The sequence below is a fragment of the Echeneis naucrates genome, chromosome 14 (assembly GCF_900963305.1).
Source record: "Echeneis naucrates chromosome 14, fEcheNa1.1, whole genome shotgun sequence".
Lineage (NCBI taxonomy): Eukaryota > Metazoa > Chordata > Actinopteri > Carangiformes > Echeneidae > Echeneis > Echeneis naucrates.
In genome coordinates this window covers 18959920-18986691 of record NC_042524.1, presented here as the reverse complement: position 1 = coordinate 18986691, position 26772 = coordinate 18959920, and the positions used below count along the sequence as shown (strand labels likewise).

The 26772-nt window shown below is 41.5% G+C and overlaps 1 protein-coding gene across 3 annotated transcripts; it reads left to right on the top strand.

The window, feature by feature from the left end:
• The first annotated feature begins 401 nt into the window (after positions 1-401).
• On the top strand, positions 402-26766 carry mark4a (MAP/microtubule affinity-regulating kinase 4a). Of its 3 annotated transcripts, XM_029518830.1 has the most exons (18): positions 402-1008; positions 3457-3654; positions 4690-4743; positions 9358-9406; positions 9844-9909; positions 12275-12345; positions 12439-12495; positions 13054-13290; positions 16032-16151; positions 16232-16331; positions 16448-16557; positions 17209-17395; positions 18622-18833; positions 19986-20089; positions 20520-20804; positions 22056-22138; positions 22767-22811; positions 22917-23114. In XM_029518830.1, exons 1-18 carry the CDS (start codon positions 955-957, stop codon positions 22979-22981), a joined length of 2097 nt encoding a protein of 698 aa, XP_029374690.1. In that variant the 5' UTR covers positions 402-954; the 3' UTR covers positions 22982-23114. The 3 variants fall into 3 exon arrangements, 2 of the variants coding, with proteins under 2 accessions (XP_029374690.1, XP_029374689.1); XR_003841554.1 differs by having other exon boundaries at positions 22056-22811; positions 22917-23009; XM_029518829.1 differs by lacking the exon at positions 22056-22138 and having other exon boundaries at positions 22917-26766.
• The last annotated feature ends 6 nt before the right edge of the window (positions 26767-26772 follow it).

Genomic DNA, 26772 nt, shown 5'->3' with positions numbered 1-26772 from the left:
TTTAAATTTACGCATTCTCTCTGAATTGATTTATGATAACAATAACAATAATAATATAATTTATGTAATGAAGCAGTTTTCAGAACAGAGTTGGAATTTTTATTTTTACTTATAAAACTGTTTAACCCAGAACAATGCAATTCAATAATCAGGCCAAAGCAAGTGGACAACACAAAATACCCATCTATGAATGAAAAGGTAAACAAAATGAAGGACCAGGCGCGACAGTGTGAGAGACAATATGAATTATCACTCATTTAAATGCGTTAATAAATTGTTGCTATTACTTGTGACACAGTTCGGGCTTTTGCTTCAACAGCAAAGACCGGAAGCGGTGCGCGTGAGTCGGTCTCGTGCTTGACGCTGGTGCGCATCTCACCGACCGGGAATACCGATTTGTGAACATTTCTCGGCCCTTTTTCCCGCTTCACCGTGAGCTGTGTTTTCCAGCGAGCTGCTGCGGAGCTTTGCGGTGCGGTGCGGTGTGGTGCGGGGGGACAGAGAGATCACCGCCTGTCCGTCAGTATTATGACCAGCGGAGGTGACACACATCCAGAAGGAGCTCTGTTTGTTTTGTACGGCGAAATGAGGCAGGGAGTGGAGAGTCGCCACAGAGACGCTGGGCTCCGGCCAAACATCACCGCATTTTAGCACTTATTCGATGCCGGGGATTTGCATCGCATTGCATTTGCTGCATCGTTGATCGGTCGTATTTTTTTTTTGCAAAGTGCACAGTGGATATGCAGCTTGTTTGAGGACACCCCCCCTCCAGATATCCATTGCTGCCATGATAGGCAGAGGTCTCCTCTCGACCGCGGCTCAGCCGGTTGGAGAAGAGGTAGATTGATTCGGGACGGTGGGCCACATCTGCGGATGTTATTCTTTCTGTGGAGCATTTGCATCATCTGCGCAAACGTACCGTGATTCTTACTCAGGGAAAAAGGAGAAGAAAACATGTCTTCTCGATCTGCATTACCGTCTGGAAACGACAGGAGTAGCGGAGACCATGTAAGTGCAATTACAGGCTATAGCCTGTCTGTGTGTGCGTGCGTGCATGTGTGTGCGTGTGTGTGTGCATGCACATGCATGCAAAAGGATAAATTGTGCAACCCCCTAAATGGAGCCCTCCTCATCTGTGTGGCCTTTGGCATTCACGGGCTTTATTCGCTGTGCAGACTGGGGTCACAGATGGTGCTATTTTTCCTGATTAGGTGAGAGGACTCAGGAGATTAGATTCGATGGATATTTTAGCAGAACAGGCCCTTTTAAAATGGGCTAACCTTGAGTGTCTGCGCAGCCCGGAATGAGTCCATCCGCATACGATAACACTCAGCGGATATGCGCAGGAAGCCTGAAAACCAGCCGTCACCTCTTATTATAAGGCTGTGGAGAGAGAGTGATGTCACATTATACTCCTTGCTGCTGCTGTGTGTGTATGTGTGTGTGTGTGTGTGTGTGTGTGTGTGGGTGTGTGTATCCCCGAGAAATTGGATGGGTGGGACAAGAGGACAGAAGGCCAACATAAATGTGTAGAGAATATTTGGGCTGTTCGCATGAAGCGAGGGGATTACTGCGTAAAATGATGTGCTGTCCGTTGCTGCGCAGCGTACAAAGCGCCCAACCCCAGAGCCAGTGGGTGTCAGACAGCGCCGTACATTCAGTACAGTGGAAAACAGTGGAGGCCTGCAGGAAAGAAAAGAGCCAGAGGGGTTTATTCATGTGAAACAGACAGAATAAGGGCCCACACATGTCAAATCTATCTACGGGCATACTCTTGATTAATGTAACCTACATCAAAATGGTGACATGACTGATTGACATTGCATTATGTCATTTTTCAGCTTAAAAACACTTCTGGCAAGCCCCCCCCTGCCCCCACCCTCCCCATCCTCCATCTGTTTGTTAGCGGAGCTTTCAGCACAGAGGGATGGTTAAGCCACTAGATTTGTGTGTATGCGTGTGTGCAACTTCATATGCGTGTGTGAGTTTACAACGTGCATGATTGATTGTGAATGCAGATCCTTCCTTCCATCAGGATGGATGTCGATCTGCTGTCATCACTCCACAATTAAGCAACAATGACAGATGAGTGAATTGACTGGGTGAATCATTGTGTTGCCACAGTTGTACAGGTGAGGCTTTGGCTGGAATGGAATGGTACAGTTGGTGGATTAATGTACTCTAATGCTGCAATCTGAGAGAGCCTCCACTCCTCCATGTAGGGACTCGTCGTGTGGAGTGTAGAGAGAGTCCAACTTGGCCCTAGGTGGGGCGTGAGAACAGGAATCTAACCATGGGAAGATAGGAGTGTCTGAAGGTGGGGCTTCAGGATGCATGGTTGTGTTTGCATTTGTGTGTGTATGTGTGTGTGTGTGTGTGTGTGAAGCTAAGACCAAAATGACATGCTGGGGGGATGGAAGTGTGATGCCTCAGGGAGTGGGAATGGCCAGGGACCACTGTGCCGGCATCTGCTCCCTTTTTTTACACTCTCATCCTATATTCTTTTCTCCACTAGCTGTCTTTTCTCTGGTTCACTCCTTTTTTCTGCTGCCTTTCCAAAAGACTTTCTGCTTTCTCTGTGTCCTGTTGTTTTCCTCTCCTCGAACATCTCTTCTCTCTCTTCCATCCTCTGTCTCTTCCCATGGTTTGTCACATGACAAGGAGCCACCTCATACTGTAGTACATCATGCTTTGTTTGTGTAAATGCACATTGTTGTCCTCCCTTTTCTTCTGCTCTGTTTCCTGGCTGAAAATTATCCGTGACTCAAGCTTTGGACTCTATTGCTGCTGCACAACAATACTCTAAAACACTATGGTACTGGATGGAGAAGCACCAGGCAGTATGTGGAACAGCAGCAGCACAGTTAACCGTTTACAGGACAGCGAAAGCTTGAGGGTTGCCTCACATGGCAGTGAATGTATTAAATTTATAGTCTGTCATACTGCATGAAGATATCTTTGAGCAGTGAAGTAGCAGACCTCTAAAGACAATGATGCAGAGCCAAAAATGGAAACATTATGTTCAAGTGTTTATGAGCTGTTAACCCAGAAGTGAGGCGCTTGTATTCATTCAGCCCAGCGCCACTCGTCGTTTTGCTGCCTCCTCAGTTTTCCAATAGACTATAAAGCTGGGCTGCTTATTGTAAGGACCTTTACCTTTGTCAGAGGTATTGACACATCTGGCAAACCATTGGCTTCTCAGTGACTCAGTTACTGAGTGTGTAGAATGGCACAGCGTAAGGATTTCCTTGGACCAAGTTCTTAAAACTTTTAATTTCTGCCTAAAATCAGCTGATCTCATATTCTTGTGCATGCAGAGATGAAAGGAGGTTCACCCAGATCATTTTGCTGCTGTGGACCATCAGTGCTTCAGCGGTTCACATAGTCCTGGACCTCCTTTGCTAGCCAGCTGGTGTTGCTGCTCTCTTTAATTTCCTCCCTCTCATTTTCTTCCAGCATGTGTCGCTGGGGGCCAGCCGCTCAGATAAGGCCACCAGCCAGTCCAGCCGCTCACTGGGTGCCCGGTGCAGGAACTCCATCGCTTCCTGCTCCGACGAGCAGCCGCACATTGGCAACTACCGCCTACTCAAGACCATCGGCAAGGGAAACTTTGCGAAAGTCAAGCTGGCCCGTCATATCCTGACGGGCAGGGAGGTGAGACATGGACACTGGAGGTCTAGGGAGGGAAGAGGTACAAGAGAAATAGATCGGAGGATGAAAATGAAACTAATGTTTGCAGGGTGAAAAAAGGCAAGAATCAGCTGATGGCGCTGGTGTTGTTAAGATGCAGGCCATGATATCTCATCAAAGGTGTGATAGCTTTAAAAAAGGAAATCTTCCCATACATGAAGTTCCTCTTTGTTCAGGGTCTATCTGTAATCTTCGCTATAGTTCAGGAGAAAATAGTTACATTTATATACTTGAAGAAGTATTAATAAATACTGAATACAATATTGTAAAACTAATAGCCAGCAAATTATAGTAAAAATGTTTTATGAAAGTTCACAAATTGCAATTAATTGCTCTTTAATCATTAATAAGATTAATTTGATCAAGCCTTGTAGATCAGTTATAAGCCATTAAGAATAACTTTTGGAACTCCAGGTTGACTGTTGACCAACTGACTGTGTTATTATCAAATAGAAAATGAATGCAGGGTGGAACCTGGCTACCCACATCAGATATGATGAAAGGCCCAGATATGCTCATTAAAGCATTAATAAAGGATTTATTAGTTACTTTGAAAACCTCTCCACAAAAGATGGCTTCAATGAAAGAGCTGCCACAAAATTTGTTATTTTGATGTGGGACTGGTATACTTTCAAAGACAAAGCAGTGCTCTTACAATGTTTAAAAGACTTTGAACCAAGTGACCAGTGTTATTTTTTTATAATTGGCATAAAATGATCATTTTGGCTTGGGTTTGCTGTACCAGTGCAAGTGTGAATGAAGCCACTCAAACTGATTTAAGTACAGATTGGTGAAGGGACTGTTCACATTGTCCACGGCTCACATTCACTTAAATACTCTTTTAGTCGCCTTCAAATTTTATTTGTTTACATTGTTTGGATATGAAGAAATTACGATAGGGTGTGGAAGAGTATCGTGTAGGAAAGCTTTCTGTCCGGAGATTCCAAGGCAAATTTTATTGGTTATGTCTTCATCAAAAACTCTTGATGTCTCTTCCAGGTTGCAATAAAAATCATTGACAAAACACAGTTGAACCCAACCAGCCTACAAAAGGTGAGTTTCCCTTGTAGATTGTTTATTGAAGAATAGCGTATCTTTGGACTCAAAATGAAACATTTTACATAATATTCTCCTTTCATAATGTGATAATATCTCATGCTCTCATTGGTGTAGTTTAACAAAATACTGATATGCTGCCAGGGACTGGAAGAGGGTCATGTTTATCCTCAGTTATTTCCCCCTCAGAAGGGGTGGGAAGGAGAAGGCAGCTGATAGAGAGAGGGCTCAAGGGACGTGATGCTGTTTGGCAGGTGCTAGGGACTGGATGGGAGTGAGAGGAGGCCTCTGCTCCAGAGGTCATGTCTCGTCTCTCTCTGGGATAATTGTTGCCCTGAGAGGAGGGGTGACGCATGTTTGAAACTACAGTTACCCAACCCATTCCTTTTTTTTCTATTCGTGCTCTGCATTTGGTTTCCCCTAACTGACCCTTTTGTAATGACTTTGTGGTCCGAGATGTTGGGTTTGATGGCTGCTTCACTGCAAGAGGTGTCTTCTTAAAAAACGTATGTGTCACAAGACAGGATTTTGATGGGCTGGCTTCTTTTTTTACTGCTGGTCAGCATGTCGGGCATTGAGTCTGAATTGCGGGCACTTGAGGTTTGTTGTACACAAAGGTCAGGGACAAGTGGAACAGTTGCTACTTTGGTATGAACAGCTGTTAACCTCAGAGAAGCACAGGTGCACACTTGTCTCAGATTCAGAAACTGGGGTTGTGGACATCTGGAACAGGAGATCTAAATTGGTCTCATATCTGACCACAACATGGCAGACTTAACAGTTGGAGACAAGCTCAGATGATGCCATCACCACACCTTATGTCTGCTTAAGGTTCATCAAACAGCTATTTTGTGATTTTGGAATAAAAGTGAATTAATGGTTCAGAGTAAAAGAATGAAGGCAAAGAGTGTCCGTTCTTTAGCCCCAAGTCTTTCCCATCCTCCTTTTTATCTCTTTTGCGTCCTTCAGCCTGCCTGAGCTCCACTGCCTGCAGGCAAGACATGAACAAACCAGAAGAGTCAAATCAGGGATGAAGTAATTGTGCTTTATATGTGTGTACTGAGTGTGTTATTTTGATGACAGGAGGATTTTCTCTATGTCCTGCAACATATGATTAAAAACATCAGTGGTTCTTCACCTGAGAAGAATGTAAGAGTAAGATTAAAGTAGCAGGATTTCTGGGTCCCATAAAAGAAAATAGTCTTTACCCTCTTTTTCCTAATTTATTATGACCCTAGGATTGTTCCCAGTTTTTATTTTACTGGGAGCAACAACATGTCAAAGAGGATTTGCCCTGGGTAAATATCAATGAAAGAAAACAACCCTTTCAATAAATTCTTTTTGTGACTGATCTTTTTGTCAATCTGTATTCACATTGCAGAGACAGCAGTGACTTTGAGTTGTATTATTATCAAGGATTAAATCAATAAATTAATTAGGTCAATTAATCCAATAAATGCAAGTTTTCATTGTTTTCTGTTTCTGATTGCCCTTTCGATTACTGCTGTAATCTTGATACTTGACTTCTCTTTGGTAGTGCTTATATCATAAGAGAATATGGCTTGTCTTTACTTGTCAGACCTGTAAAAACCCAATTTGTGCATTATCTCATATTCACTACTGATGCTTTCCTTGGGCCAGACCTGCTGCAGTTAGACAATGGTGCAACATTTAGGACAGGATTGAGGGGACAGAGGTAAAGGATCGGCCACTGTATGGAAAGAATACTCTACAATTGGCTGGTGATGATAGCAGGCTTCTTTACATACCCGTGGGCTAGAGAAAATCCTTAATACTGAAGACATGAAAGAGCCCAAATTAGCATAATCTAGTGGGTGATATATGCAGAGGGTAGAAAGAAGGAGGGAGACCTATTGTATGAGGATGGATATAAGATGGGGGAGGAAGGAAGGAAAAGAGGAAAGCAAAATCATATATGAGAAAATCAAACCTCAACAACTGTGAAGGACTTTTATAAGAGAAATATTACAAAGGCAGATTTTACAAGGAGACATTTACATTAGTCTCTGTGGTGTTGCATGACACATCAAAACAAATGTGTATCAGAATATTATTTATTAGTTAGCTTTGCTTATATAACAAGTTAAAGATTTTACTTAATTCTCACAGTGCACGTGTGCATTTGTGTCAGCCTCATCTCAGGCTTGGCGTTTTGTGCCGTCTTAATGATGACCGGGGTCAAACATGTTGCCGGGGGGATTGTTTATTGTTTTAATGGGCCTGACCGCTCAGCCCTGCTGTGATGAGCAGGGAATTAATGGGATGCCTGGATGATTAGAGGTTTCAGCACTACGTATCCCAAGATTCCCTCTAGCACAGCTGGAGAAGCAGGGAAAGAGCCCGTTCTTAATACCTGGGTCGCTATGGCAACAGTGACGTTGGGCACGGCTAGAGGAGAAGACTGCAAGAGGAATTGAATGTAGGGCCAGAGAATGCAGGGAGACAAGTCAGAAAATAGGAGAGGAAGGATTGAGAAAAGAAGACAGAAAAGCTTAGCACACCATCCTTTTTTACTTTTCTTTTTTTTTTCTTCTTCTTTTTTTTGTGCTTTTTTTGGGGATGGGTGAGGGGGGGTTGACCACACGGAACAGCCTTTTACCGAAGGACTGTACTTTTACATACATGAAGCCAAAAGAGCTGGCTCAGATTTAATTCCCTGCTCTGCTTTTGACAAAGAACAAATATATCCCCCAGGGTAGACAGATCACATGTAATGAGAAGTTTTTCACTGCAGATCCATCACTTTGGTGTTTGGACCATTCTGTGTTTTAGTGGTAAGGAGCAGTTTTATTGGTTGCACATCACCCTTGCAAATACTAGTTGGTTGAATATCAGATACAAAAGGAAAATGTTATAGTTGTTAGGAAAAATCCTTGTAATGTTCTTCTTAATTTGAGTTCAGCAGGAGAAGCGACTGTACAAGTTAAAAAGACAAGGTAATATAAGACATAGCCAAGCACTTGGCCATTTATGGCTCCATCACTAATCTATGAAGAAATGCTTCACTGATTTATAGTTACACCCCTATGACACTGTTGGGACTCATGATGGATAGTTTGACATGATCACAATCGATTTTCTTGCCAAAAACAGGTATCTGAACATCCCACAGTGCAAAAAATTTGAGGATTTCTGAAATATTATTCCAATAGCAGCTAATGTCATTCATCTGCGACCGCTTATCCGTTTCCTGGTAGCGGGGGCTGCTGGAGCCAATCACACCCTGGACAGGTCGCCGGTCCATCACAGGGCCAACACACAAGAGAAAGACACACTCGCACTCAGACCTACGGACAATTCAGAGTCACCAATTGACCTAAACATGATGTCTTTATGTTTTATCCGTTTCCGGGTCGCGGGGCTGCTGGAGCCAATCCCAGCTCACATTGGGGCGAGGGCGGGGGTACACCCTGGACAGGTCACCAGTCCATCACAGGGCCAACACACAGAGACAAACAACCACTCACGCTCGCATTCACACCTATGGTCAATTTAGCGTCACCAGTTAACCAAGATATGCATATCTTTGGACGTTGGGAAGAAACCGGAGTACCCGGAGGAAACCCACGCAGGAACTGGGAGAACATGCAAACGCCGCACAAAAAGGCTCCCAGCCGGGAACCAAACCCACAACCTTCTTGTTGTGGGGAAACAACGCTAATCACTATGCAGCCTTGCTGCTCCAAACATGAGTGGAGGCAAAATATCAGTTTTTGTACTGAGCCCTCTGGGGATACAAAGACATCTTACAGGATGTCAGTTTCTGTTGAACTCTAAAAAGCAGCGAATGATTGAATCATGAAAAACACACACATATGGTGCATGTGTAAGTTTAGCTATGGATTAAGATTCAGAAAACTTTATTGATCCCAATAAGTGGAATTTTATTATAAGCAGCTTACCTTTGAAAATCTATGGCAACATCCTGTCAGCATTTCATTTACAGCTGTTTATGTACCAGTCAAGACAAAATGTGAGTTCAGAGAGTGAACTCACATTTGAAAGCACCAATCCAAGCATGCTCGCCAGCCAACTCACTAGTCTGCAGACAGTCTGTTCACTTACTGATGGAGTCACAGAGAGTCTGCCCTGAAGAACTAGTGCTGCTCAGAGGGCTGAAGTTCTTGGCAAGCGACCATCACTATCTGCTGCCAGCTCAAAGCCATGTCCTGCAGCAGATAACATTTACATACAGTGTCTTTAAAAACACATTTTGAATTATATTAATATGTTTATTAATTTTTAACATTGGACTAATTTTTAATTTCATCAATGAGAATCATTATTTTAAATATAAATACATATTGTCATTTTTACATGGTATGTGAATAGATTTCTGGGTCACCTGGTTTCTGTTAGGTATAAAGTAATACATCTATAAAATACAGAGAAATCCCTAATAAACTTTAAGAGCATAAATGGTTCTATGTCTTGTATTATGATATGATAACACCACTACCTCATTGTTACACTTAATTGCAGAGATTTACTGCAATGTATAAAGAGTTAATTCTTTACTAAAAGACAGTGATTGGATCTTATTTATGACCCATATTATCATGATATTAATAATCTGTTTCTTCTTCCCAGCTCTTCCGGGAGGTACGAATAATGAAAGGCTTAAATCACCCAAACATAGGTAAAGCACATACATGTATCTCCATGGACTGTTTGTGTATATGAAAGTGCGTCCATCTGTGTGTGTGTGTGTGTGTGTGTGTGTGTGTGTGTGTGTGTGTGTGTGTGTGTGTGTGTGTGTGTGTGTGTGTGTGTATGTGTGTGTTTGAGAGAGAGATTGGATTCCATGTGTGAACACACAGAAGCACAATGCTTTAAGTAAGCTTCAATACATTCATTGACTGAAGTCTAGCAAGTGATGTCTCAGAATTCATACAGAGGTCATGAGCTGGGATTTTCTAAAGCTGAAATGTCATATGGATCAAAAACCCCCACAGCATTTACAACAGGTTTCTTAGTATTAATATGGACTGGCAGACGGCTGTACTGTTATTATTATCCTGAGCAGGATTTATTTATATGCATTTGATTTTAATCTGGTTCTGTTTTGGGCTACAGTGCAGCTGTTTGAGGTGATTGAGACGGATAAGACCCTTTACCTAATCATGGAGTACGCCAGTGGAGGTGGGTAGCTGTCATATGTTGGAAATGTTATATGTGTGAATGATGCTGAAGGTTGAACTGCAACTCACCTGCAGTAGAAAATTATTGAGTGTGTGTAATCAATATAATTTGCAATGTAGTTTTGTTTTTCGATTTGGATGCAGTAATAGTTTGACATTTTGGGAAAACTCTCAGGCTTATTTGTTTTCCTGACTAATGTGATGAGACAATTGTTCCCACTGTCAGTTTTGCATAAAATTTTTTAAACCAAATTAACCTATGTTAACAAAAAGACTGGATGCAGTGGGAAAGCTGAAACATGTGCACTGTTCAAGCAAAACTAATTCTGAGAATGCAGCCATTTTAAATGTAAATATTTACACACGTTAACCCGATGGATTTTGGTGACACTTCCATTTTTCCACACAACTGATACCGGATTTTTATGTGTATGACTAGTAGCCATGATTTGCATTAACTTGTAAAGCTTCATTTATTTCAATTGCTACGGGAAAGCTCTAAATTAACCAGTTTTTTAATCCTTGAAGTTTTTCTTGCCCTGGAGAGTTTCATATTTTATTCATAGTAAAGTTTACAGGTGTTGGTATTTAAATATTTGCTGAGCAAAGATACACCAACAGTTTTCCTCTGTTAATAGTCTTTATGCTAAAGTAACGTCTGAGTGTTATAATTAATGGACAATAGTCAATGAGAGTGGTACCATTCTTCTCACGTAAGTCTTGGCAAGAAGTAAAACAAGCATATTTCTGACAGTGAGGACAATTTGACATCTTAGTCAACACTGACAGATGTTTGTGCTGTTAACTAAAAGGACTATGTAAAATCTGCTGATACGGCTTGCTCTAATCGGTGAGGTTTGGGGGTTAGACAAAAGGTATTGAGACCATATGCAGCAAAAATCTTGTGTTTGTTGTTCATCTGGTGGGAAAGACAGTATTTTTAAATGAAAGATGACTACTACTCTCTCCTGATAGGTGTTTTAGCGTGTCACATTCAGGCTAAATAGATTATGGGACCATGGCAGAAATAAGTAGGCATGCCCTCTGTAGTAATGATGCTGCTGCTGAAACAACTTTTACCAGTCTAAGAAATGTAAGCAAGTTGCATCGAATGCCTCATTTTCTTTTGTGCTTCCATAATTACCTTTTATGCTTCTTTTTGTGTCTGTTTCTTCTCACCAATCTCTTTTTTTCTGTGTTCTAGTACAGACATTTGCTCAGTGTGACCTTAGAGAATGTCACAGACACAGTTTCAAATAAGGCCTTCTCTCAGGACCATATTACCATTTAAGTAACAGATAACAAGTCCATAAGGAAGTATAAGAAGTCGAATGATATCTGTGAAGACCAAAAAGTGTTATCTGCATATAAATGAAATGGATTTTATTCAGTTAATCCAAAAAGATGTATACAAAATCAAGATTCAATACAAAATCTAGACGCTAGTCCAAGATCAAGGTATTTAGACAAGATGAAAGGGACTGTACCAAAATTCATGTGATGGGTAGGGCAGGGGGCAGAAAAGGGGGTTTTTCTCATTCCTTACATTTAGTACATTTTCAAACTTTCACGTTTTACTGCTGATTTATGGAAGTTTAGGTCGTTGTTTCACAGCATACATTTTAATGTTTCTTTGCTGTGCCATTCTTTGAAACATTAGAAAGTAGACGGTTTCACTTTAAAACTCAGTGAGATTAGATGATTTTGCATCGTAACAAGAAATGTTTAGGAAACACCAATGTTGTCTCTGTCCAAAGTTAACAGAATTTGTTGTTATTACACAATCTGTACAAATAAAAGTGAAACAATACAACTGTGCTATATATTAATTACTATAAAGATAATTATTAAAGTAGACAATAAGCATAAAAACCTAACACAGTTATGCCAGCTACACAGCAATATCTACCTAAACTTTACAAAAATCAGCTATGTGAGCCACCTTAATGTCATACAAGACTGTAACAGCATAAAACCGGAATAAGATGAACTGAGCAGGGACTCATTACAATATGATGCAACATGTTAGAGATGTTCATAGATACATTCTGTTCAGTGTCATTCAGAATGCACAGATATGAAAAGGTTATTGATCTTCCCATCAAATTCTTAGCAAGAAGGTGAATAAGCAGATTTCCCGAGATGATTCCTTAAAATCTGTTTATGTCGTTTATGTGTTGTTAAAAGAAAAGTTCCTCTAGAGGAGGATGAAATTGAACATACTGACTGCATTTATATCTAATAAATATTAATCACTCAAATAATGTTGATGATATTGATTGATCAACATATAATCAAATGATAGTATGACTTTAATGCCTCTGGCTTCATCACCTGATTGACCAGGCTGCTGTGCTTACTCACAGGTGAAGTGTTTGACTACCTCGTGTCTCATGGGAGGATGAAGGAGGTCGAGGCCAGAGCCAAATTTCGACAGGTATGAGTAAACCTCCTATTGTTGGCCACATTGCGCCAGTCTTCACTTTTAGTTGTCAATTCTTCAGGTTCGTCTGTGTCCTCATGTCCACAGATTGTTTCTGCTGTCCACTACTGCCACACGAAGAACATTGTCCACAGAGATCTGAAGGTGAGACAGTTCAGAGGATGTTTTGGGCTGCTTTCAGAGATGAGGGATTAAGGCTAGTCCAAGACTAGGACATTTCTTTACTGACAGATTACATTAAAACAAAAATTAGAATCTAGGACTATTCCTAATCTGTGTCTGTGAAAAGGGCCCTTTAGCATCTTAATCACGTAGTAAAGCAGATTTTTTTACCACGATGGGAAGGGTTAGAGGCAGCCAGAGCCTGGCACTTGTAGTAGATGATAACATTGGTAGACAGACACACAGTGACATCTATACAGTATGAGTCATATCAAGTATCTATGTTGTTGAACAACATGAGCGGCCACCCCTCCCCCATCTGTTGCTCAATTACATTCTTTTTATTGTCTTCATCACTACTGCCATTCTTGTTTCCACCTACTTTCTCATTCCTTTTTCTCCTCCCCCACTCAACTATTTTCTCCACTGCCCCCTCCCAATTCATTGTGCTATGCATACCTCCCTTTTCTGCCCTCCTTCCCTCTCTCAAATGGCCGTTCCTGCCACTTTCTCCTCCGCATGGATGTGTGTATGACTCAGGCGGAGAACCTTCTGCTGGATGCTGACGCCAACATTAAGATTGCCGACTTCGGCTTCAGCAATGAGTTCACGCTGGGTAACAAACTGGACACGTTCTGTGGCTCGCCGCCGTACGCTGCCCCAGAGCTTTTTCAGGGCAAGAAGTATGATGGGCCTGAGGTGGACGTCTGGAGCCTGGGAGTAATCCTCTACACGCTGGTCAGCGGCTCTCTGCCCTTTGATGGGCAGAACCTGAAGGCAAGTGAATGAGAGGGGGGACTGCTTGTCTGAGTAGACTCAGGCGCTGTAGCGTCAATCAGGGGGATTTTGTGACCGTAATTGTATTATATATGTTGAAATGCATACTTCTCATCTTATCTTTATCCATTTGTTTATAAGAATGACCAAAAAGAAAAATCTGAAGATGTACATAAAGATTGCAGGCACTATACAATGTCTCCATAGTACATGGTTAAACCCTTGAGGATGATCAATATATTGTACTTATTGAAGAATCATTTTGTGGTTCTGTATGAAGCCCATTATTTTGATGTGTACTGTGCTGAGTGTCATGTGAAGGCTGAGGGGTTTTCTGTGTTGTGTTACCTTGATTATTATTATGTGACTCATTCAGTTACAATAAAAGCAGATGGTCTTTAATCCAGGGATATAGTCACTTGTGTGTGATGTGTAGCTGGTATTCTGCTTCTGAATGAGGTCCAGGACCTTTGCCTCTTACTCCCTCTATCAATTTCCTGAGAATATATATATATATATATATATATATATATATATTTCTTGTTCATGTGGATGCCTCATGGTCACTGACTAGATGGTTCACGTGTTGTCATTGACTGAATTATTGTAATATAGAACATTTGAAAATATGGAATCGAGAAAGACATCCAGCTGATAAATCAGCATCATTAGCAGAGGTGTGTTTCTGTTGTTTTGGCAAATCTTGTTTTTGGGCTGTGATTGGTATCTGCCAACTCCTGCAGGAAAATATCTAGTCCTTTAGCTTTTCAATCTTCCACTATTTTCACAAGCTAGTCGCACACTGTTTGCCTGATGTTTGGTGCTGGACAAGTACTTCGCAGTGGACTTTTAGAGCTTCTTTGTGCAACCTATATGAAATTTCAAATTTCATCCTTTGTAAGGTGAATGATGGCCAACATATGAATTGAGCTGGTCACTGAACTATTTCTCTAGTGGATAAACTATGGAGTGGTCTTAACTAATCTCTTTATGACATAAAACATGTTTTGATTATTTCTGGACTGCAAAATTGTGTTACTTTCATTGCAGCCTCAAGTTCAAGCTTGCTGTACACAGGAATTGATATAGTGTTGGAGGTCGTACCTATAATAATGGGTTTGAGACTTGTTTTTCTCTGTGTAAAGTTAATTGTTATTGGTTACATAGAGGAACCACATGCATTGTGTGTTTCCCCATTTGAGTTTTGGTGGGAACTGACGGGGGCTGGGGGTGCTTTTGAGCTTTATTGAATTAGTAAATTCAGAGTATAACGCTCCATTATAAACATATAACTAAGAATAAATACAACTGGATTGCTTCAAATTATGTCAAAAAATACTCCCTGTCCCCAAGAGAGTTTTGATTGGCAGGAGAGGCACGTAGCAGGCACATCCTGATTTTATTTCATTATTCAATGAGGCAGCAGGGCTTCTCCCAGTCCTGTAGATGGCTTGTTTGGTTATGACACACAGATCTGTTGTCTTTGCGTTTGTGAGAGAAAATAAGAGAGAGAGTGAGTAAGCTAGAGCTGGCTGAGTAAATCGGTGTACTGCACAGTATAAAGTGAAGGAAGATTTTACCTATTCGAAAAAGTAAACAAATAGAAAATCGATATGTGGTGGTCAAGTGTTGATGTTTTCGTAATACAGATAAATCAGTGTATGAGAAACAGTGTGTTTAAAGTGTTGAGTTGTAGAAAGTTTCATTCTCATTTCTAAAAAAATTGTAAATCTATTTACTAAAGGAACTTATCACAAACAGGTTCTACTAATATGAAGACATCAGGTCTGAGGAGTTCTAATGTGCCCTAATAATATCACCTGTGTCATCAGTCATCAGCATCAGGAAAACACTAGTCCTTTTATATAGGGAAAACTGTGCAGTGTAAGCATGTTTGTTAGAAATCATGTGATCTCAAGGATCCAAAGTAACTTGAGTTTGCACTGGCATGAAGGAAGAGAACACCTATTATGCGGCCTCATGATTCAGAGTTTTACCTCAGTATCTCTTGACAGGGTATGACAACCTCAAAAGATTTTTCACCCTCAAACTTATGTTGAGAAAGCCTTGGGATCAAAGCTAGATTACTAGAGGAGACAATATTTTATAATCTGTAACTGAAATGAGGTGTTAAAAAGAAATTTTCAAAGATCGTTAGGTTTTTCAACACTGTAGCTGCATTTTTTTAAAGTCTGTCAGATATTTAACAGAATGCATAGTACTAAATGTTGACTGTTTAATTTCTATTCCAAATGTCAACCCTACTGATGAATGAAAGTGTAAATACAGAAATGATCTGTTGTTTGTATTCTTAATGTTGGAATGTGGACTAGGACCCACCGTTTGAAAAAAAAAAAAAAAAAAACCCAAAACCCTAAAAATAGTATTTTTATCCAAAATCCAACAGATGGCAACGAATGCCCCCTGAGAGCTCGAGGGGGGGAAGACAAATGTGTATTTAACCCCTTTCATATGTGACAGCAGCCCAGCAAAATGCCTGCAGTGAGCGAGTTGTAGCTTCACTTTTAATGCCACAGTCAGTGCTATACCAGACTGTTGGGTCTCATCAGAGAGCTTCAGATTGGCAGGAAACACTTTCATGTACTGTTGGATCTGGTGATCGTGAAAACATGGATAAATGAACAGAGTGACAGCTTTGAGTTGGTGAATCAGAATCTCTTCGACTGAGTTTGTTTATAGCTTGTGCTGTGAGTATAAGATGTTGCTGACGTGACCAACAGGAGCTGAGGGAGCGCGTGCTGAGGGGAAAGTACCGCGTGCCCTTCTACATGTCCACGGACTGTGAGGGGATCCTTCGCCGATTCTTGGTGCTCAACCCTGCCAAACGCTGTACCCTGGAGGTGAGGAGGGCAAACATTAAAATGACCTGAAATGAAATTTAACCATGGCTAAAGCCTTTTCTGTATTTTTGTTTCTGCAGCAAGTGATGAAGGACAAGTGGATAAATTCTGGGTATGAGGGGGAGGAGCTAAAGCCCCATATAGAACCTGTTGAAGACTACAGTGATCCAGCCCGCATAGGTGAGTCATTCTGTTTCACACAGTATGTTAACAAGTCTGTACTGTTAACTTAAGCAAGACTAGAACTGTATCACACTACTGTTTCTACCTTACCTGTGACTGTTTGTGTTCTTCAGAGGTGATGGTTGGGATGGGCTTCACTCCGGAGGAAATCAAAGACTCTCTGCTCAATCAAAAATACAATGAGGTCACAGCCACTTACTTACTGCTGGGCCGCAAAGGCGATGTGAGTTACCTAGATCCGCCACAGTAGCTGTTTCACAGTCTGATCCTTTTCCTTCCCTTGTAAATGAAAAAGTACTTATCAGATTATCTTGTTATGTTGCTATGAAAGTTTTTCTGCTAATTTATTTTGATATAGCACAAACAATGTTTGTTTTGTTAATGTTATATATTTTCTTGAAACCAACCACTGGTAAAAAATGCTAAAAATGTTCTGCAAAGCTATGCTTTGGAGAATCTTTCTTTCTATACTCCGAACATTTTAGTATATAACAATTAACTTTGTTATTTAATGATTCTAATTTGGATTTAATCATATCCCAGAGAAAACTGTAGATAGCTGGTTGTACTACAGCCAATCATTTGATGAACCCTGTTCTCTTTTTTTCTATGAGGCTGGTGGTGCATGTACATAGATATACTGGTGTTATCTGGCCAGGATTAATGAGCTCAATAGGGAGCTGTGGGGAATGTGACGAAACTGTCTATACCAATTAAATTCTGACAGTTTTCAGAATCTCTTCTGAGGGTCACGGACCTAGTTCCATTTATCAGACACTTAAAACTCATTCTTCCCTCTCTGTACAGTCTCAGTTTATCTTGCGTCACATTGAGTCACAGTGTCTGACATCGTCCAACATGGCTAACATTACAGGAAGGCAGCGATGCACGCACAGCTAGTAGCTTGTCCCTGGCGAGGGTACGACCCAGCCCCATCACCAACGGGACCAACAAGCACTCCTCCGCCACCGGCTCCTCTTCCTCGTCCACCTCCTCCTCACATAGCAAGACCCAGCGCAGTGCCTCCACTTACCACAGGCAGCGGCGACACAGTGACTTCTGTGAGTCTCTGCTCTAACTTCTGTCTTAAGGGGCAGTTGAAGTAAAACTTTCTGAAATACATAGTGCTTGTTATCCTCTCTGCAATGCAGTCAACTGACAACAGTGCTTTAATTTGATTTAATGATTTTGTAATGAAACAATTATGGTACTATATAATAATAATGTGAAACCGTTTATATCGCATTTTATTGCCAGTGTGTGAATGGATTGTACAGTAATGTGATCACCCACCTGTAAAAGACTCTGGACTAATTTCTGTGTTACAATTCAGGACAAATTTTCTCCTGCATGCTCCTGCATGCCTAGTAACACTGAGAAGCACTCACCCACGTTAGCATAGAAACGGAGTCAGCTAACATCAACAAAGGACCAGCCCCCAACAGAGCGCAGACTCCAATTCAAATGCCATAAAACCACAAAGAACAAAAACTGTTTTATCGAGTGAAACCAGTCAGGCCATATAAAAATGTCAGTAACAACTGGAGTAAAAGTATAGTCAGCATCAGCCAATAAGGATATAAAACTTCAAAATCCTACCAAAACCCAAAACATGAAACTACAGTCTTGCATAATCAAACCTATGGCCCAACCTCTGCCTTTTTATCCAGCACTGTGCCAGTGCTGGAAAGTCAAATGTGACCTGAAATAAACCTTACATTTGCTTAATCACTATATATGACAGTCATCTTCAGTCTCATGTACTCAGACTGGCTATCCCGTTTCCTCTGTCAAATCATGGGGTGCAACTGGGGTGTCAGAAAATTTGTCAAGTTTTCACCATCCCTGTCGTTCTCTTTGCCATCCATCTATCTGTGCCTGTCATTGAATAATGAATAAGCCCAGGGTATCACTGTACCACCGAGCTAGTTTTTCATCTGCAGTCCAAATTTGTCCCATTCAAACTCCACCTGGTCTCATTGTGACCAAACTGGCACCATCTGAGGACGATACGGGGCAGGATTTTTCGGCACCTCGATCGGCACCTCACTGTTTTGGTTTATGCCCAAGATGTTTACTCATGTCTACCTGGACAGTTAGCAGAATCACAGGAAACAGGATGTATTCTGCAGATCACTGAATGGCCACTGGCATCAACAAGAGGTTTCTGTGTTATTTATACAACTTCTAACTAATTGTGCTGTGGATTATATGCATCCTTGTGTTTGCAGAATACTCCTTATATGAGTCTCTGTGTGTCTGTGCTCTGCTGTCCTCCACAACAAAGGTGGGCCTTCCATGCCCGTCATGCACCCCAAACGGAGTCCGACCAGCACCGGCGACCGGGAGCTGCGTGAGGGACGGATGCCCTCACGTAAGGCCAGTTGCAGTGTAATGGGGAGCCACAGCCTGCCTCCCTCCAGCCCAATGGTCAGCAGTGCCAATAACCCCAACAAGTCTGAGATCCCAGATCGTCGCAAAGACATAACTGCCACCACAGTAAGGACACATTTCCTTCTTAAGTGGAAGAGAAGACATTGAAATGCCAAATCTACGCAGCTCAGGGTCCCAGGCCACCAGGGCCCTTAAGCTACTGAGGTTTGACATAATCACCTACAGATATTAGATTTGTTCACCCTGTTGACCCTGACACATTTTCCTACAGTCATGTCACTTATTCGGAATACTAACTCAGTCAGAAACACACAGGCGTTACATTCACAGTCTAATCAAAAGAACTAATATCAGAATGCAGTGTTCACTAGGTATACATTAGATTATTGTTCAAAATCAGTTTTTCTCAGTATTAAACTTGTCTAGCTTGTTGTCACCTGTACAGTGTGAACAGAAACACAGCTTTGCCAGAATAGAAAAAACAGGGATATGGGTGGTTCAGTAGTCAGAGATCTAGTGAGTGACCTCCTTAACATTACGCGTGGTATGGTGTACGGTACAGGGCAAGATACAGTGTGGTAGATGTTGCATATTGTTGTTTTTACCTCTTAATCAATTATTGGATCATGATACTTGATGGCAGGCAGCCACTGATGAGCAGAAGACCATTGGAGTCCCCAAGAGTGCTTTTCAGTCATTAGCTGTCCTTAGCTGTGTTTTTTTTTTTTTTTTTTTTTTTTTCAGCATTAGCCAACTCCATGTATTGACCAATATTTTAAATTATTTACCATGACTCGATGTCTTTTTCTCATTATTTGAACTTAATATTTCATTTAAATGCCTCCCACGTTGTTTATCCAAAATCATTCATTTCTGCCTTGTATCTGATTTGCATTCTGCTTTTAAATGTTTCCACTTTTTGTAAGGTCCAAATACAAATAACTCTTGATTAATGTAGTCGCATGGTTAATGTGTGTGACTTTGTATATTTTATTTGCAGCTACAGATCAACGATGTATGCGAAGTGTAATTGAGTAAGAGAGCAGTCTAGATTATTGCTGCTGTGGAGCCTCTCCACTTTTCATCCAGAACCATGTACAGATCCTTTGGTGAAATGCACAGAAATACATACTGAGTGGTGTAACATTGCTAATGTAACTTTTTAAATGTTACGGGAAACAATGCTTCAGTAATATGAATGCACTGAATACCAAAGCACTCTAATAGCTTCCTCTCATCTTATCCCTCTCCCTGCAGAACAACATCCCTGGAAGCGCCATGACACGCCGGAATACATACGTGTGCACAGACCGTTCGGGCACTGACAGACACTCCCTTCTGCAGAATGGCAAAGACAACAGGTACCACCTGATGTTGCCAATGACTTGAAATCACTAAATGTCAGTAGTTCCCATTTTTCGTAGCTAGCATGTGATTCTTGGAGTGAGTTTGATGGAGCTGCATTGGCACAGATTATGGGGTAAAACATCAACATGCTGTGAAGGTGCTCTGGTCATTCAGCTTAAAATTCAACAGTTGTCACCTTCAGCTTCTCTGTTCGGACAGTGGGTGAAACTAAAATAATACTATGTACAGTGTCCTGCCAAAGTACGTGTTTTTTGAATAAAGGAGAGAGAATAAAGAAACTAGCGCCAAATTTACAATATGAAAGCTAAGAAAAAAAGATCATAATTAATACCACATTTTTGTAATTTTATACATTCTTCTTCTTTTTCAAAACATTTTCCTGCATTTTAGTAAAGATACAAAATAATTAATTTTTATCTGCAGCTCCTTGAGCCACCGCATGCCTGCAGCCTCGCCCTCCACGCTCAGCATTGCTGGGGCTGGAGCTGCCTCTTCCTCTTCCTCTTCAGACCGATGCCGCCTGACCAGAGGCTCCACAATTCGCAGCACCTTTCATGGTGGACAGCTGAGGGACCGTGGCCCCCCTGTTTACTCTGCCCCTCCTACATCACCCACCCTCTCCCACCATGACGCCAGTCCCCTGCCCCATGCTCGCACCAGGGCAACCTCCAACCTCTTCACCAAGCTGACCTCGAAACTCACTCGCAGGTAGACACACACTACATATCACATCTGTCACATGTGTGAGCCAAACAGCACACTGGCTTTGGTCTCAGAACACCAAGTGTTTCACAAGATATAGGTCTTCATTAGCCATGATAGACAAAAGCAGTCTAGTTAGCTAGTTTAGTTTTAACCTGAGGCAGGAGCAAATGCCTAATGACACACAAAAGTCAATTTTATTGTTTATCGTAAATAGAAACCAAAATGTAAAGTTCAAGCTGTGGTTTAATATACCAATGTGACTATAGACTATGACTGACAGTAGTTACTCTATAAATATGTACATAATGCACAATCAGTGATATCTAAAGTTTTTGGTTGTGTTTGGTTATTCCAGAAAGCAGTATCTTTCAATCATGCTGTGAATGGTCTGAATTTGAGCTCTAGAAGTGGACATATAATGTGGCAGAAGAAAACGAGCATGAGGCTCAAGTATGGGGCAGATTTATTTTGCTGTGGCTAAGCTAACAGTCTGTTGGTCGCATTTTCAAACTTTGACATAACAATGGAACAGATCTTCTTATCTAACACTTCTTATTAGTTCTTCTAAGACTTAATTTCTGAAATGTAGCACAAGTACATGCAGATGTAATAAGTTAAAATAATAATGCCATCACTGCAATTTAAAGGTTTTGAGTTCTGTTTTTCAACCTATTTGACCTCCCACCTCCAAATTTTCTTTCAGAGATGAGATCTTCCAAACTGACTACACATTCTGCTTAGCTATTCCTTGATTTCTAGTTCCCATATGTTCTTATATGGTCTGACAGACAATGATGTTTTGGATGTATTTCTAATATTTGGTTGGCCCAAATGTTTTAGGGTTGTTTTTTCATTGGGGTGAGTAAAAGATTGACTTTAAATCTAATGAAATATATGACATGCAATCATGTAGTATTGCTTGTTATGAAGGTCTGCATGGGCATTGTCTGACTATGGATCTGTGCTTATCAGAACATTTTATTCGCCCAGCCTTTTGGCAAGCCCTTCTGTGGCCCTGGATTATCCTCTGCTCCCTCTGCCACCCAGTCGTCATAATCACACATGTCTAATCTTATCAAACCTCAGCTTTATCCTTGCCAATCAGCTCCTGCGCTGCGCTCTTTTTCACCACTTGCTCTCCTATGATTCAATTATCTTCTTTCTTACCGCATCCCCCCAACCCTCTGCTCTTACCCCGTGTTGCCCCTCTCTCTCTCCCCTTTTATCTTCTTCTTTCCCCTGCCATGGCATCAGGGTCAACCTTGACCCGTCCAAGCGCCAGGGCTCAAACAAATCAGTGTCGGGTTGTACTCTTCCACAAGGATCAAAAACAGTTAGTAAGTTCCCATGTCTCGCTTCTTTTTTGTCTACCCGTTCTGCCCCATCTGTTTGCCCGGTGATGCGAGAATTTGCTCCAGTCCATGACTGCCTGCCTGATTTGTTCATCTCTCTCTATGAATTATTGCTTGTCTGCATGAGTTCCTAATCATCTTCATACTGTCAAGGGTTCACACACATCTTGGTTTTAAGCATGGTTTCAATCAAGGAAATTTCATTTTTTTAAGCCTTATGTTTCAGGGTCAGTGTGTCAACACCAGAAGAGATTGACTACTGTTATCGCCCCAAACATACCCTTAGAAATGGTGTTTTATGTTTTCATTTTCTCTTTGTGTTTGATAGGCTAAAACTCACTGAATGTTTATTCCACGTGTTGTTGGGAACAATGGATGGGAATGTGTTGTACCATAAACAAATGCTATCAAAAGTTTAAGGACTGCATTATGTCTGCATGTAAAAGTTGTGACTGGGAAGGGGTGTACACTGTTTTACATATCATATGCTTCTTGTTGTTGATGCTTGCTTGGTCTGACCGTATAATAGCCACTTCTTTGTGCCATCTCCTGTGAGAGCTGTGGCCTGGTAATGGTAATGTATTACCTCTCACTGCGGCCGTTTATTTTACAGGGTCACAAATGAATCTGAGGGAATCAGGAGATTTGCGGTCACAAGGTCAGTACATGCTGCACTTACAGACTGGATTACATTCATTTTGATTATGAGATCAGTTTGGATTCAGTGTCTGACCATCCTTCTGCTTTTCCCTCCTTTCTGAAGTTGCCATTTACCTGGGTATCAAAAAGCGTCCGAGCCCCGGGCCGTCGGACGTGGCTGGGATCTGAGAGGTGGTGGGCGGAGGGACCCTGCGGAGGTGGTACTGGCTCTGCGGGAGGCGGCGCTCGGGTGTGGCTGCCAGGTACACCACGCCGGCCCCTTTCTGCTCTCCTGTACCCATGGCATGGCAGGGGGCCGCGTGGCTTTTGAGGCCGAGGTGTGCCATCTTTCCACGGGCAACTCTGAGACTTCTAATGGGGTACGCTACACGCGACTCTGGGGGGCACCACTAGCTTTTCGGGACATTGCCACCCAAATCTCTAAGGACCTTGAACTTTGAACAGAGGGTGTGTTTGTGTGTAATTGTGTGTTCTTGTGTGAGTGAGTGTTGATGTGTGTGTGTGCAAACAGAGAGGGGTGGAAATAATTGAAGAAAAAAAAGTGGAGGGGCTGGACCCGAGACAAAAACTTCTCCTTCTGTCTCTTTCATGACTAACCCCCACCCTCTTGCACAGACACACGAACAGACACACACACATGCAGATGCACTCACACCTGACCCGTAAAGTCACACAGACTGAGGCACCCCCTCTCCACCCAATCACCCCACCCAGCTCAGCCAACGACTTCACTGAGCTACTGCACCCACTGGACCTGGATCAGATGGAATCTAGTTAGATATTTTTTATTGCTACTCTAGCCATAATGACTCTTTATTTTGTTATTTATTGCTCTGATAATTGTTTTTATCCACTGTCACTTTCACCACTACAGAAACACATCATCTTTTGTGTATTTTTGTCATTGACAAGCCAGTCCCTTTTTTTAATTGTTCTTTTATATGTCACCTTTACGTATACTGTTTTCTCCTCACAACAATTACCTGCTGACTTTTCATCACCTGGCGACAGGAACATGCACAAATGTGTGGATGTGTGAGATTTAGTGATAAGACAAGCAGCTGCTGAGGGATTGCTTCGCTGTGATTCATGTACATACAGCAGTGACGACTGCACTGGATTAAGGTCAGTGGGAGCAGAATTGACAGGCCTTTGAAACAGCCAATCAGATGCTTACACGAAGCCCGCCTGACACTAGTGAGCCAGTGGCATGTTGAACTAAATGAACCAGCAGTGTTGCATTAGTTGCATTTCTTTGCATTAGAAAATGAAGATGTAGATAAAATTCAACAAGAAACAAATCTCCCGGTTAGTAAGTTAGTTAGTTTGTTTCCATGCATCAAAAAGAAGATCATTCTATTTGCATCAGTATCAAAATGGAATACATGCAGCTGATTTGATCAAGTTTTGATTACGTTTTATCTTGGCTCTCAAAAAGAATGGAATAAATGCAGGGACAACATGCACATTACGCTTCTCTGATTGGCTGGATCCATTGTGTGTCAGTGCTGGTTAGCGGCAATTGTGATTTTCAATCCTCCCACTTTGTTTGATGATGATGAGAAAGCATAGCACTGAAGACAAAATGGCAGCAAAGCAAACCTGAGGAACTCAAAGCCCTAAAACATTGACATCTTTTAAGGAGACTAAAGGAGAGTAACTTCAAATGTCATTCATAACATCCCCCCCAAAAATAAGAGACACTGTTAGTCTGTTGTATTTTCAGTGCAATGCAGATCTTCGGTTCTGTTTTGTGCCATGTGATCTCACCTCAGTCATCACGCCAGTATGTAGATGGGAAACACCAAAAGTGGATCAGCCAAGCAGTGAAACCTCTCAGATTACACACACAGAGAAACAGACACTTCCAAGTGTCCACCCTCCTACTCTTCTTGTGACACACCATATAAACTGGTGTGTCCATCACTGATGACTGTGGGGGTCAGGGGGGGGCGTTGTGGATCTGGAGAGACACGATGAAGTCAGTGTGGACAGTATTATCTTCTGTTAAGTCTGTTGCCTTTAAAGTGAACAAACCCAGAGCGCCTTCATACAGTACATATTTAATGTAAAAAGAAACAGAAAAAACTGAGAAAGCTTTCTAATCTCCCACCCTGTTTTTATTGAATAATACTGTGGTATTTACGTAGGCTACAGAGATCATGTTGTTTGGCTGCTAATTTACTGTTAATACTATCTCTCAGTTGTGGCTTTGCTCACAGTGGCCCAAAACATCCCCCGATCCCACCCCCATTTCCTTTTCCCAACTATGGTAACTCTCCAACTCCCTAAATTTGACAGGGATGTCGCCCTTAGCTGTCCACATGCATATGTACCGCCAACTTTTTCTATAGTCACGATGAACGGTCGGCTTTCCTCGATTCTCGTCTATGTTTTTCTCACAGGTAAACACTCCGCTGTCATTCACACTCTCATGTTGTAGACCCATGTATGGCATCTTCTCAGTCCTGTTTGGTGTGTGCTGTTTCACAGAGCCCAGCGGGGGAGGGTGTCCTCTCTTTCCCCAACAGGGTGAGAAGCCAATATGGGCACCAAGAGTCTGTCCTTGTCCTTTCCCTGGACGTTACTCATTGTGGTGTATATTGGCATTAGGTAATAGAGACCTAAATGCACTTTGCTTTGACTTGAATCAGCTCCTTCCAGTGTACCTGCATAGGTAATACCCAGAACTAGCCACTGGAAGGCGCCAATGTCTTAAATGTGAAACACTTCAATTTGTGGATATTTGCACAGGTACTTTATTTATTTTTTAGAATAATATCATTAAAAAACAGGATTTATATCAGTCACTTGATGGCTGTATATAAAATATATGAATATAGTATATATCTTAGAGCTCAAGGTTTATTTATAGCTAGAGCAAGGGAAAGTAATTCTAGTTTAAAGCAGTTTCTGTCAGTGACAATGGGGAACAAAACCAACCTGCAATCCTGCATGACTTCAGAGTTTGGGTTTTATGGTAAAAAAATGAAATATGATGCACACCTAGGATCAGAAGCTTTGTGAAATGCAGACACGGTCAAATTTATAACATGTCGTCATATACAAAGAAAATGGTGCAAGTGGTACTGTAGCACCAGGTTCTTTTCCCCTTTTACAAGAACAGACATGATAGTTTGGGTGAAACGCTGACACTTCACACCAGTTTGTTTGCTAGGTAATAGGTTCAGTACATTCAAGAGGGCTTCTGAGTTTTTAGAAGTATTTATATATGCCATGAAATGCGCCGCAACATGCAGTGTGTAAGAAAAATGTTGTTTTAGATCCAGCATAGACATTGGGACTAAATTGTGCAATTTTTATTGCCAGTTGTTTTAACTTAGATTTGCAGTGAGCCTAAAAAAATCCCTGACATGTCTGAAGCCCTGGGTTGCATTCAAGCCATAGAAATGTTGCGTCACTGTCTCCTGATTGCAAATATGAATCAAATTTTTTTGCAAAGAATTTCAGGGGAAACCTTAGACATGAAACAGGCTCATGAGCAAATGGCCAAATTTAACACAATTCACTCCTAGCATATAGAGGATGAACATTGTCTTAAGGTGGAAACTACTGTGAAAAACTGTGCTTTTTTTTTTGTTTGTTTTGGTTATGTTTTTGTTTGGGGTCTTTTGTTTTTTACCGGAGTGTTGAGTAAATGCTTGTATAGCTGCTTGGAGACAGTGTGTCACTGGTCTGGTTCAGATAATGGATAGTACAGTATTACAACCCCAGGGGGGCTCAGTATTTAACATGCACTGTCATTTCAAAACTGATTTTGGAAACAGTTAATGTTATATGCAAAGAGAAAGAATAACACACAGTTTGGCCTGTATGAGTAATTTTACTCTCCTCTACTGTTGAATTTTTCCCCTCAGAAACAAACTATAATCTGAGATTGTGTGATTCTGGTATACGGAGAACATGGAGCTGAAGATTAATAAAATTCACTGATGTTG

Bases quoted from the DNA above. Each gene is read 5' to 3' on its own strand.
- mark4a (XM_029518829.1), top strand. From the start codon at position 955: ATGTCTTCTCGATCTGCATTACCGTCTGGAAACGACAGGAGTAGCGGA. The intron at 20,090-20,519 runs GTACCACCTGAT...TTTTATCTGCAG, and splicing joins CAGAATGGCAAAGACAACAG to CTCCTTGAGCCACCGCATGC. The intron at 20,805-22,766 runs GTAGACACACAC...TTTATTTTACAG, and splicing joins ACCTCGAAACTCACTCGCAG to GGTCACAAATGAATCTGAGG.